General features: G+C 35.9%; 1 protein-coding gene across 3 annotated transcripts in view; it reads right to left on the reverse strand.

Annotated features, from left to right (window-relative positions):
* Nucleotides 1–797: 797 nt before the first annotated feature.
* Nucleotides 798–12914, reverse strand: part of SEC22A (SEC22 homolog A, vesicle trafficking protein) — a 79904-nt gene continuing 67787 nt past the window's right edge. For all 3 annotated transcript variants that reach the window (XM_086675236.1, XM_025913141.2, XM_086675237.1), the window contains 2 exons: nt 12199–12264; nt 798–3704 (listed from right to left, as the gene is read on the reverse strand). In XM_086675236.1, the coding sequence (XP_086531362.1) occupies nt 3504–3704; nt 12199–12264 (267 nt within the window). In that variant the 3' untranslated portion in view covers nt 798–3503. The remainder of the gene's footprint in view (nt 3705–12198; nt 12265–12914) is intronic.

The raw sequence follows: 12914 nt of genomic DNA on the forward strand, positions 1-12914 counted from the left end.
AACTCCCATTTTGGTGGGTGGCTAAACTCAACAGGAAGCACTTATGTGACATGGAGGTTAAAGCTCATATGACAAACCTGGTCTGTGGAGCCTTGACAAATCCAGACACTGCCTAACAGAAATGTAACCAGTCATTTCTCCAGACTAGATTCCATTGTGAAAAAGACCACATTTAATACAAAATAAATGTGCTAATCCAGGGGCAGCACATTAACTTTATATGAATTATAAAATGACAGAATTAGGTAAAGGTCTATGTCTCTAGGCATTTGTCTCAAATGGATTTTCAAGCTTTAACACGTACCTATTTTTAGCTTAGGAGAAGAATTCTTCCTCATGCCAACAAAATCCTCTATTAACCACACCGAAACTCCTTAAATGAACGCCTCTGAAAACTGGTACAAGTCAAGGATCAAGGCACAATCATTAATATGCAAGCGGCTAAAACCATTGAGGATTTTGTTCATTTTAGCATTTCACAGGACTCCCAAGCGTGAACCTCTTTACCAAAATCCCTCAGGAAGATGTCTTCCCTGAGGAACTGGTATACTCTTACAGACAGAGCTAGCGACGGGAAACTTGTTTCCCTCCTAGCCATGATTTCCAGGAAGTTCAAAAGTCAAATTTCACACTTGGTAACAGCAACATGTTCACCTTTCATTTTCACTGATCTTGTGTTTCTTCCTTTCTGTTCATAGTTACTGCTGTTGTATTTGTCTTATTTTGGTATAGGGTGCTTCAACTGTTTTTGGGAAATGGGCTAGGTATAAATACATTTCAAATACAGACCAAGCAAATATCGTAAGCAAATACTGTAATTACTTTTAGAACACCTTAATAAAAGAGCAGTATTTCAGAGTCACCTTAATACACACCTATATTTGACACTAGCAGGCCTGAGCTCATTAAGTTCCCAATTCCCTGATTTTACCAAGAACAGATCTATTTCCTGAGTGCAACCCTAGTTATCTTCATCAGTGTCCACTCTGGGGAGGCAGGGCCCCAAGGCTAAGGGATTAGGAGTTGTATGTGCTTAGCTCTGTAACCCTACATAAGTCATTAACATCTGATTACCTCAGTTTCCTCCTTCATAACAAGAGGACAACTAATTCTCAGCCTCCATGACAAAACTCATTATGATTAGGTAAATGCGGAACTGCTCTTAGAAGTAACAGTGCGGTATTACTATCATACACATTAGAAGCCTAAGGAGCTTAAAAACGTTATACTCACGGTAAAAATTTTTCATTCCAAATTCACAGTTTCTTTGGCAACAACACGAAAGGGCAGAGAAGTTATATAAACACTCAGCGACGCAGATACCAAATAATGAAAAAAAAAAGCATTTCTATACATAAAACATTATTTATACCTGTTTTCAGTTTTTACATTAATATGTAAACATCCCATTATCCAAAAATAGAAAAAAACAAAACAAAAGCAAAAAAACAAATTAAACAGCTGGTGAGTTTTCAAGTGTCTTTGCTGACTGATCCAAAACACCAAACACCATAATTCAATAATTCAATGATAAAGGAAAACCAAAGTGAACCAAACTGGTAAGAGAGCTATTAAGTATCAATATATAGCAAAATCACAATTAACCAGAATGCTCCAACTTCTTGGTTAATTGGTTATTTACAAGAGAACTCCTCTTGTTTTAACAGTTAGTTCAGAAAAATCTTTCCACACTGAACCACTTCACTCTCCTGGCTCAAAAGTACAAAATGCCAAACAGTTTTATTTTGATGAGTCAGGATCATGTGGTATATCTTGGGGCAGCTCTCAGAATATATATAATTTCTCTGCAGTTTTGTTAGAGGCAGAAAACTGAAGTGAACTTGAGTTTCCGGTTTTAAATAAATCCCTGACATTACAAGCTTATTGTCTTCCTTTTGCCTCATTCTCCTAAAAAGGGAGTGCAGCAAAAAGTTCTAGTTAGCAAGATTTTACAGTTAGTTGCAGGCATGCCTACATATACAGGTTCAAACAAACATGGTAGTTCAACGACTTTACCCCTCCGGACTATTTCTTCTGCTTAATAAATATGCCCAGTAACATGAGTTATATGTAATGGGTCCACTGTTTTCTGGATATCAAATTTTAAATTCGTATTCCTTATGTATTCCTTGTTTGGAATCTTTTCTCTAAAAACAAAAGAAAATCATTAATGAAGGTAACTTGCAAAACCAGTAGAGATGTAGATTTTTGCTAATGGAATCAAATTGTGCTTCCTATATTATTAATTCATAACCTCTTGAACAATCTTTATAATGTTATGAAAAAACAAACGAGTTCTCTAAGAAATTAGGTGCAGAACTCCTCAAAGCCATAAAATAATAAGAGTTGCTGGGAGAAGTTACCTTCTGATTCTCTTAGTACAAGTTCAGTGTTCCGGCCCCACACCGTTGGTAGCACACAGGAGGATTTTAGGTGGTATACAACACAGAGCTAAATAATGCAGAATCACAGTGAGAATGTCATTCCCTTTACAATTCTCTTTCATTCTTCTCATAATCCCACAGAGAGAGCCCCATTTTGGTGCTGGGTAACATCTCTCTCACTGCAACACACAGCAGGCTTCTTGGATTCAACACCTTAGCAGACATTAGTATCTAGTTAGAATTTAATAACATTTCTTGTTTTAATTTTATTTTGTTGTTACCCTTTATTCATGGTAAATTGATGCCGGTTTTCCTCTTGGAGTAGAGATTAGTTTGTTTTTACAATATTTTAAAATTTAAAGATAATATTAAGAAATAATACTTATATATAATACTTAAGTGATTGAAGTTTGGGAAACGATGGTTATAATTTAACAAACCACATTTTTAAAAAGTGATTTCAAAAGAAACTACAAACATGGTCTAGAAAGGAAACATAGGTTACTGTGTTTTCAGTACTTGTGATGTTCGAAAGATGCGCTTATAACAGCTTTCTCATACATCAAGTGATTTCCAGAGTTTAGATTCAAGCAAAAATATAAGACGAAAAGAACCAATTCCACACCATCCTAGACTTCATAAACTCATGGTACCTTAAATGTGCAAATAATCTGATATTTAGCAAGTTGTTTTAAATATAAACCTTGTGGCATCTTTTTATTTGGGCTATACTCATGCCTCATAAAGGCGAACCCAGGTCATAGAGTTCCCACTCGGTCCTCAGAGCATGTACCACATACATTTTTGATTGAACTCTTCAGAAGGATTCAGGACTGCTGGCCAAGTCTTCCAATGGCATCTGACTGTTCTTCCACTGTCATGGCCTTGGAGACAGAAGTCTCTTCCTCTGAATAATAATCTCACGGCTAATATGAAGTTTGCCTAACAGGTACTATATGCTCCCAGGCATGCCATGCTGACTTGAAACAAAAAGGATAGCTGGAGAAAAAGAAAGCAGAGCTTCTTGATTGTGGTGAACAGTTTCTTCATCACAGTGGCAGTTAAATATACTCCCTCCTTTTTCCCCAGAAGCCAAGGCAGTATGTCTGAAGGATGGTGTCAGACATCATAATCAGGAGCCTTGCCCTGGGCTTGCCTTAGCCAGATCTGTAGTGTAACAAACGCTCCCACGGTCACGTGAAAGAAAAGCTGCCAGAGGTTGCGCAGTTCATAGAGATACATGTTGCACAGACAGATTAAACCAAAAGTCAAAAAAGATTTGACATTCCGCCAGCCGGTGTAGTAGACAAGTAAATAACACTGTTCAAAATATAAAATGAAAGATGATTAGGGTTACAAGAAAAGAAACAGATGCTTCTACTATAAAATATTAACAGGCCAGAGAGTAAAATATGAGGGGATTTTTCATCTACAGATAAGATAATGTAACATCTTTAAGACATTCACTGTGAAAGCTGTACAGCTTGAAAACAGATTTTTCCTTTTATGTTTTTCATTTGTCAAAAGATACAACATTTTATATCACATGTAAAATGGAGTTACAAGTGGATAACTCCCTTGCAAACAGCCTGAACACATTCCTCAAGGGGACAGGCAACTCTGAAGCATTCTCAAGGTCTAAGGGGATTCCATCTCTCATGGTCATCCCAGAAAAGTACAAAAAACTCAACCAAACTATAGCAAAATGGACTCTTATATAACCTGAATCTGCATATTAATGACATCAACAAATACTTACTGATCCCCCATTAAGTGCAAGGAACTAAGCAAGGTAGAGGATCTGAGTGAACGTTTGAGCTAGAATTCATTCAACAGATGCTTATTGAGGTCCTGCTACAAGTTAGGCATTGTTCTCTAGTTTCAAGTAACCAAATGAAGCCCTTGCTCACATGGAGCTTACATCCTAGTGTAGAAAGAAAGATTATATATATATATAAGAGATTAGATAGAGGATATAAAATATCAAATAGTTATGCCTTAAAATAAAAGACTGAAAAGGGGACAGAGCATATGATGATTGCTATTTTCGAAAATATAGTAAAGAAACTACTCTCCCAACCCCCAAATCCGGGTATTCACCTTTTCCTGCTTTATTTTTCTCCACAATGTAACTATAAACACACTTTAAAAATATGCTTGTTTTGTTTGTTATCTATATTCATGAGAGGAGAGATTTTTGATTGTCTTGTTCACTCATTTATCTCCAGTGCCCAGAACAGTGCCTGGCACATAGTAATTGCTCAATAAAAATCTGACTGAATAAACTGTTTTCTAGACGAGATCTAAAATTCACAATCTGTTAAATATAGAATCATATGTGATTACAAAGTCTTAACAAAGAAGCACAGGTCTTTGTGTGAAATTGTATCCAGGCTTCAGTATAGGAAGGGCTTTAAGGTGTTTGCAACAATGCACAAAGAATATGGAAATGTTCTGTTAAATCTTTTCTTACACAAATCAGGACTTTGCGTTACTTAAAGAGAAGACGGATATCCAAGCAAAATGAACTGGAAGCATTATTTTATTTCAGTGATTTGCATTGTGTAAAAAATGTTGGAAAAATAATTTTTCCTTTTGAAATAATTTTAGTCTTAGAGAAGAGTTGTAAAAACAGTAAGTCCTTGTATAGCCTTCATTCAGCCTGTTCCCTTTAATGGTATCCTCTTGCATAACCACAGTACAGTGATCAAACCAGAAAATTAACACTGATAAAATACTGTAGACTAATCTATAGACTTTATTGGAATTTTGCCAGTTGTCCCACTAGGGCCCTTTTTCTGGTCCAATTCAATCCAGTATTCCCTACTGCATTCAGCTGTCCTATCTCTTCAAATCTGTTATAGCTCTTCAAGTCTTTGTTTTTCATAACCTTGACAATCTAAAGAGTATCAATTATTTTGTAGAAAGTTATTTTGTAGAATGTCCCTTAATTTTATTTTGCCTGATATTGTCTCAAGACTGAACTGAAGATATGTAGTTTGGGCAAGAATACCACAGAGGTGATGTGCAATGTATCTTATAATTGGTGATGTTAATTTTGACCTCTTGGTAAGATGGGGTCTAACAGGTTTCTCCACTGTGAAGTTAGTATCTTCCCCTTTGTAATTAATAAGTATATTGTGGGAAGAGAAATATAGACATTCCCAGGTGAAAGACTAAGAGAATTTGGCACTTAAAGAGGCACCCGAAAAGAATGACTTAAGGAAGTTCTCGAAGCAGAAAGGAAACACTAAAAGAAAAAACCCTGGAACACTGGGAAAGCAAAAAGCACCGTCAGCAAAAATATAGATAAATGTAATAGGTTCTCCCTCTCCTCCTGAGATTTCTAAATTAGGTTTGATGGCCGAAGTAAAAATTAATAACACGGTCTGATGTGGTTCTAAATGTATGTAGAGGAAATATTCAAGACAAATTATAAATAGGGGACAAAGAGACATAAAAGGAGATACAATTTCTGTGTTTCACTTGAACTAGTAAAATGACAACACCAAAAAACTGCTAAGTATGTGTAATTTAATACCTAGAGCAACCATTTACAAGCTATGCAAAGAGATAAACTCAAAACCACTACAGATAAATAAAAATGGAGTTCTACAAAAACATTCACATAACCCACAGGAAGGCAGGAAAAAGAAAACAGAAAAATGAAAAACAGAAAACAAAAAATAAGATGGCAAACTTAAGCCCTAATATATCAATAATTATATTAAGTGTAATGGCCTAAATACAATTAAAAAAACAGAGATTTGCAGAGCAGATTTAGAAACAGTTTTTAATCTGTCTACCAGACACTCACTTCAAATAATGTAGGCAAGATGAAAGTAAAAAGATGGAGAAGGATATATTATATGCAAACATTAATCAAAAGAAAGCATGAATGGCTGTATTACTATCAGATAAATATAAAATTATTTCAAAAAAGGGCTAGAGTGGGATATATCATCATATATTATATATATTTTTATATTATATAGTGATATAACATATAATGATAAATGGATCAATCCACCAAGAAGGCAACAATACTAAATGTGTATGAACCAAACAACAGAGCTACAACATAGGCAAAGCAAAAACTGATAGAACTTAAATGAGAAATACACCAATCCACAATTATAACTTAAAACTTCAATACTTCTCTCTCAACTGACAGAACTAGATAGAAAATCAACAAGGATACAGAAAAGCTGAATACCATCGACCATCATGATCTACCTGAGAACTATAAAGCATTTACTTAGTTATAGTAGAAAACACATTCTGTTTAAGTGCCCATGGGACATATACCAAGACAGACCATATTCTGAGCCATAGAACAAATTTCAACAAATTTAAAAGAACAGAAGTCACAGAGTGTTTTCCAACCACAGTGGAATCAAACTAGAAATAAATAATAGAAAAAAACTGAAAAATCTTCAAACTCTTGGAAGCAAAACAAAAGCAAGACAAAATTCTAAATAATCCATAGGTCAAAGAGGAAGCCACAAGGAAAAAATATTTAAAATACATTGAATTAAATGAAAATAAAAATGCAATGTATCAGCCAAATTATGGAAGAACCCAAATATCCATTGACTGATGAATGGATAAAGAAAATGTGGTGTATACATACAATGGAATATTACTCAGCCATAAAAAAGAATGAAATAAGTCAGAAAGAAACAAATGCCATTTGAGTTCACTCATATATGGAATTAAAAAAAAAAAGAAACAGATGAACACAGGGAGGGAAAAGAGAAAAGCTAACCAGGAGAAAGACTCTTACTATACAGGACAAACTGCAGGTTCTGGAGGGGAAGTGGGTGGGAGGATGTGTTAAACAGGTGATGGGTATTAAAGAGGGTACCTGTGATGAGCACTGAGTGCTGTAAGTGATTAAATCACTAGATTCTACACCTGAAACTAATATTACACTCTGCTAACTGGAATTTAATAAAAACTTGAAAAAAATTAAAATTAAAATTAAAAAAAACCAAAAAAATGGAAAAAAGGCAACATATCAAAATTTATGAAGCACAGATAATAAAGTGCTCAAAGAGGGAAAGTTATAACACTAAATGTATATATTGCAAAAGAGAAAATTCTCAAATCAATTATTTAAGCTCCCATCTCAAGAACCTAGACAAAGAGCCAAGTAAACCAAAGCAAGCTTGAAGGAGGAAGTAATAAAAGAGAAGAAATCAATAAAATCGAATATTGGAAAAAAACAACAAAACAAAGCAGTTTCTTTGAAAAGATCAATGAAATTAACAAGACTGCTAGAGAAAAAGATCCAAATTACCAACATGAGGAATGAAACAGAGAATATCACTACAGATCCTACAGACACCAAAAGGATAGTACGGAAATACTATGACCAACTCTACACACATAAATTTGAGAAGATGAAATAGACCACTTCCTCATAAGATACAAACTATCATAATTCATCTAAAAATAATTTGAATAACCCTGTAAGTACTAAGAAAATGGAACTTAATACAGATTATATAGCCACAGTAATCAAAACTATGTGGTACTGGCACAGAGACTGACACAAAGATCAATGAAACAGAATACTAAGCACAGAAGCAGGTTCACACAAATATGCCTGACTGATGATGTTTCACAAAGATGCAAAAGCAATTCAGTGGAGGAAAAAGATAGCTTTTTCAACAAATGGAGCAACTGGCCATTCATCCACAAGCAAAAAAATCCCCATAACTAAAAACACACAAAAAAACCTTGCAATCTAATCATCTAAGTCTCATATTTTATACAATCTTATACCAAATTTAATTAATAATGGATCATGAACTTAAATGTAAAATATAACACTATGAAACTTTCACAAGAAAAGAAAGGAGAAAATCTTCAGAGTCTAGGGGTAGGCAAAGAGTTCTTGAATCGATGGAATTATAATAGTGAGTGGTGACAGACAGTAGCTACACGGCATAGCACGTAAACTTGTTCAACCTCTATGGTGTACACCTGAAACTAATGTAACACTACCCGTCAACTTCTACTTCAGTGAAAAGAAAAAAAAAAAAAGTTCTTAGACCTGAAACCTCAAGCATTTTCCATAAAGGAAAAAACTGATAAAATGAACTTTAGCAAAATTAAAAACTTTTGCTCTGCAAAAGACCTGGCTAAGAGGATGAAAAGACAAGGTACAGACTGGGATAAGATACTTGCAAATAACATTTCTGACATGGGACTAATGTCTAGAATATACAAAGAACTCTCAAACTGGACAGTAAAAAACAAACAACCCAATTAGAAAAGAGGCAAAAGACATGAAAAGACATTTTACCCAAGAGGACACACAGATAACAAATAAGTGCAAGAAACCATGTTCAACATCATTAGCCACCAGGGTAAATGCAAGTTAAAATCAATACGAGGGATCACTACACACCGACCAGAATAGCAGTGATAACAACAAATGCTGGAAAGGATGCAGAGAAATGGGAGCATTCACACACTGCTGGAGGGTATGCCACTCTGGAAAACAGTTTGTCTGTCTCAATAAAACTAAGCATGCAACTACTATAAGACCTAGCAACTGCACTCCGCTACATTTATCTCAGAGAAATGAGTCTTCATCTTCACACAGAAACCTATAAATGAATGCTCATAGCAGATTTATAATAGCCCCAAATTGGAAACAGTCCAGATGTCCTTCAATGGATGAATGATTAAAATAAACTGTGGTGCCACCACACCATACCATTCAGCAACAAAAAGGAAAAAACATTGATATATGCAACAACCTGGAAAAATCTCCAAAGAATTATGAGGAGTAAAAAAAATAACAATCACAAAAGGTTACAACCTATATGGTTCCCTTTATAGAACACTGCTTAAAATGAGAAAATTATAGAAATGGAGAACACATTAGTGGTTGCCAGAGATTAAGAGGCCAGAGGGAAGTGGATGTGGCTATAAAAGGGCAACCTAAGGGGTGGTGATAAGAATATTCTACATCTTCACTGTGCTGACACACACATCCTGGTTGTGATAATGTATTATAGTTGTATACGCTGGTACTACTAGGGGAAGCCAGGTAAAGATTATATATCTCTCTTACAACAATTATAATGATCTCAAAATAAAAAGTTGAACAAGGAAACCAACTTTATACTCAACGTATTTGTCTGCAACTTACTGTATAAACAACATACACACTATGCGCATACACATACAAAAAGAGAGTGAGACAGAAGTGCTGCAAAATGTTATAAAGTGGTGGCTCTAAGTGTACCAGTCTTTCAACTTTTCTGGAAGTCTGAAAGTTTTCAAGGTAAAGCACTGAGGGGGAAAAAAGAACAGTCTCTAGTTTCTAGGTCCTTTGATATACTATTTCAAATGTTCCATAGCAAGATGACTCCTATCTTGTTGAACTCTGTGCATCCAGAAGTCCCCAGAGCCTGGTAGCCATTCAGGTCTGATCTAACAACGATTAAAAAAATCCTGACACCAGCAGATGGAGCATGTTATATGGTAACAGGTAATCACATGTTTCACTCTGGAAAAAACCAGCATTATTATCACTCTGCTCAGCATATGTGGAAAGCATGCAGCTTCCTGTCTGTCAGTGAGAAGAAAATTGGCTTTCTGCTTTTCTTTTTTAAAGCATGAATTTGTTTAATTTCTCTCCAGTAAAAGAACAGCTGAGCAACAGTGCTCCCCTTAGAACTCTTTTCAGCTATTTTGAGGAATGTGGCAGAGGTGTGCCTCTACGAGCAACACCACTGCTTGGGAGGCCCAAGACTGGAGTTCAAGTCACTAACCGGCTATAGGAACATCTGGGCCTCACTGAAAAATGGCAATGGTAACTTTAGTGTGGGACGTTCTGTGAGGACTTAATGGTACAAGGAATGTAAAGGGCTTATTGGCACACATAAGAGCTCAATACACTTTGTTATTATTAGTATTTAAAATTATTTCATTAAGGCAAAACAGCCAAAAGTACATTTTACAAGAATTACTCATGAAATTATTTTAAAGTTAACATTTACCTCACATTATTTTAGAATATGAAATAATGCATATAAAGATTATAAAATTGTAATTTTATAGCATAAAAAATTATACAAATATAGAATTTTGCTTACAGACAGCCTAAGATAGTGGAATGAATACAATATTTAAAATCAGAAGACCTCGGGGCGCCTGGGTGGCGCAGTCGGTTAAGCGTCCGACTTCAACCAGGTCACGATCTCACGGTCCGTGAGTTCGAGCCCCGCGTCGGGCTCTGGGCTGATGGCTCAGAGCCTGGAGCCTGTTTCCGATTCTGTGTCTCCCTCTCTCTCTGCCCCTCCCCCGTTCATGCTCTGTCTCTCTCTGTCCCAAAAATAAATAAACGTTGAAAAAAAAAAAAAATTTAAAATCAGAAGACCTAGACTTAGGTCCTGACTCCAGCACTCACTGGCCATGTGATTTCCAGATAGGACTCAAACTGCCTCAAATTTCTCATCTTCAAAAATGAGATAATATCGTCTGTGTGATAGCAGAGATTAAAGTTTTAAAAAATCTACCCAAGAATATTTCATAAAATTAAAGCACTTGTGACATTAACAAATGCAAGTTTTCACATTTCCTGCATGAAATGTCGTTCATTATAATTAAATCTATCAAACTAGATAGAAAATTTCTAAATACAAGTAATTCAGAAAAATTTGAGGAGTTTAAAAAAGAGGACTACCTGAAACTAAAAAAAATATTTTTAATAAACGTTTACTTTTTTGTTGAGCGAGAGAAAGGGGGACAGAGGATCTGAAACAAGCTCTGTGCTGACAGCAGCAAGCCCAATGCAGGGCTCGAACTCATGAACTGAGAGATCATGACCTGAGCCAAAGTCAGATGCTCAACTCACTGAGCCACTCAGGTGCCCCTGAAACTAAAATTTTTAATCCATCTTTACATAAAGTCAAATGCATATATTCAAAGTATTTCACTAGAGACTTCTACTGAGTTTTAGGTAGCCTTATATTTTCAGTCCCAAAGCGAAGCTTTCTAACATTTTTTCTATGTAAGCCAGAGAAATGTGTCACTTATAAAAGTTAGGTCAAAAGGTCTTGCTTGCTCTACCGTGTTTCAGCAAAGACACTCCCAAGTTTGGGTAACTGGCATGGCTACCCCTCCTTTCCCTACGAATCTGTGCTTCCTCTCTTAGAAATGCGAGTACCCATCTCCGTATTACCGGCTGCAAAAACTCCGTGCTCCTTAAGTCTCATATCTATCCTGTCTTCAAGTCCTAGGAGTCTTCCTCCTCAATGTCCTTCCCTCATCCCCCATTCCTACCAGCATTACCAGAATTTACACTCTCATTGCCTTCTGCCTGAACTAATGGAATCAACTTCCAACTAATTTCCTTTCTTCCAATTTCTCCGCTCTGGCAATCCACCCTATTCCTCACTACTGAATTAAATATCCTAAAATCCTGCTTTTGTTGTTCCCTGTTCAAAGACTTTCCCAAAAGTACAAAATTCTCATGCTGAAGTATAAGCAGAGCCCTGAAGCTGAGTAATAAATCACCCAAAAAAAATCTAGAAGTAGCCTTTATCACCACAGGCAGATGACATGGTACCACGGAAACCAGGCACAGGAGGGAGTTAACACTAAGTTCACTGGGATCTAACTACATTCAAAATGGAGATGTAGGTCACAAAGCTAACAGGTTCAAACTAAAAGAGAGGCAAAGAATTCAGACATTATTTTTATTTATTTAAAGTGCACAAGCAATTATTATAATTGATACTGAAACAAACAATAACAGGAAAGTGTTTCTTAAACATTGAAGAGACCCTACCTGGTAAAGGCAGGCTGCTGTTCCAAGGAAAAATGCAACAATGTAATTAAAATCTTCACCATCACTCTGCAAAAACAAAATTAAAAATTACTTTTTTTGGTGGAAGTCCATTTCCAAGAGTAATCTATCAGGATAGGCTACAACCATGTTTGTGCACAAATGGTCGAATTTTTCCCAAAGAGTTATATAAAAATTTTCAAGAGTCCTAAAAGTCCCAAGGAATGTGAGATACAGAAAGACTACCAGTGTTCCTCTATGTCTTGGTCCATCAATTTCATCTTACCCATGGGAAAGGTGAAATGAAATGGAATCATTCATGCCACGGGATTTTTTAAATGGAGCCGGAGCCCATTAAGGAGATGACCAGATGAAACCACGAACTTTGAGCTGGGCCAAACTACAAATATTCTTAGGCTTCTGCCCAAACACCTGCAATTTGCTATAGTGAGAGAGACTTTGCTTAGAGAGAGACCTAGCAATCAATTATATTCAGACAAGATTAGTTTTCTGCTGCCTACACCAGACAAAATAATTTGTAAACAACAACAAAAGAAACCCATTCCTTTTTGTCTTGTTTAAACCCTGGATTTTTGTACCCTAAAGGAACACAATATGAGTTGCTACCCAAATCTGTGCTCCCCAAGTTGCACTTCTGAGATCCTAAACAAATGCTTTTATTTCAGCTCTGCCTCTTTTCTCAATCAACCCGAGAAAAG

This window comes from Puma concolor, chromosome C2 (genome assembly GCF_028749965.1).
Source record: "Puma concolor isolate L17-30 chromosome C2, mPumCon1.1.hap2, whole genome shotgun sequence".
In the NCBI taxonomy this organism is placed as follows: domain Eukaryota; kingdom Metazoa; phylum Chordata; class Mammalia; order Carnivora; family Felidae; genus Puma; species Puma concolor.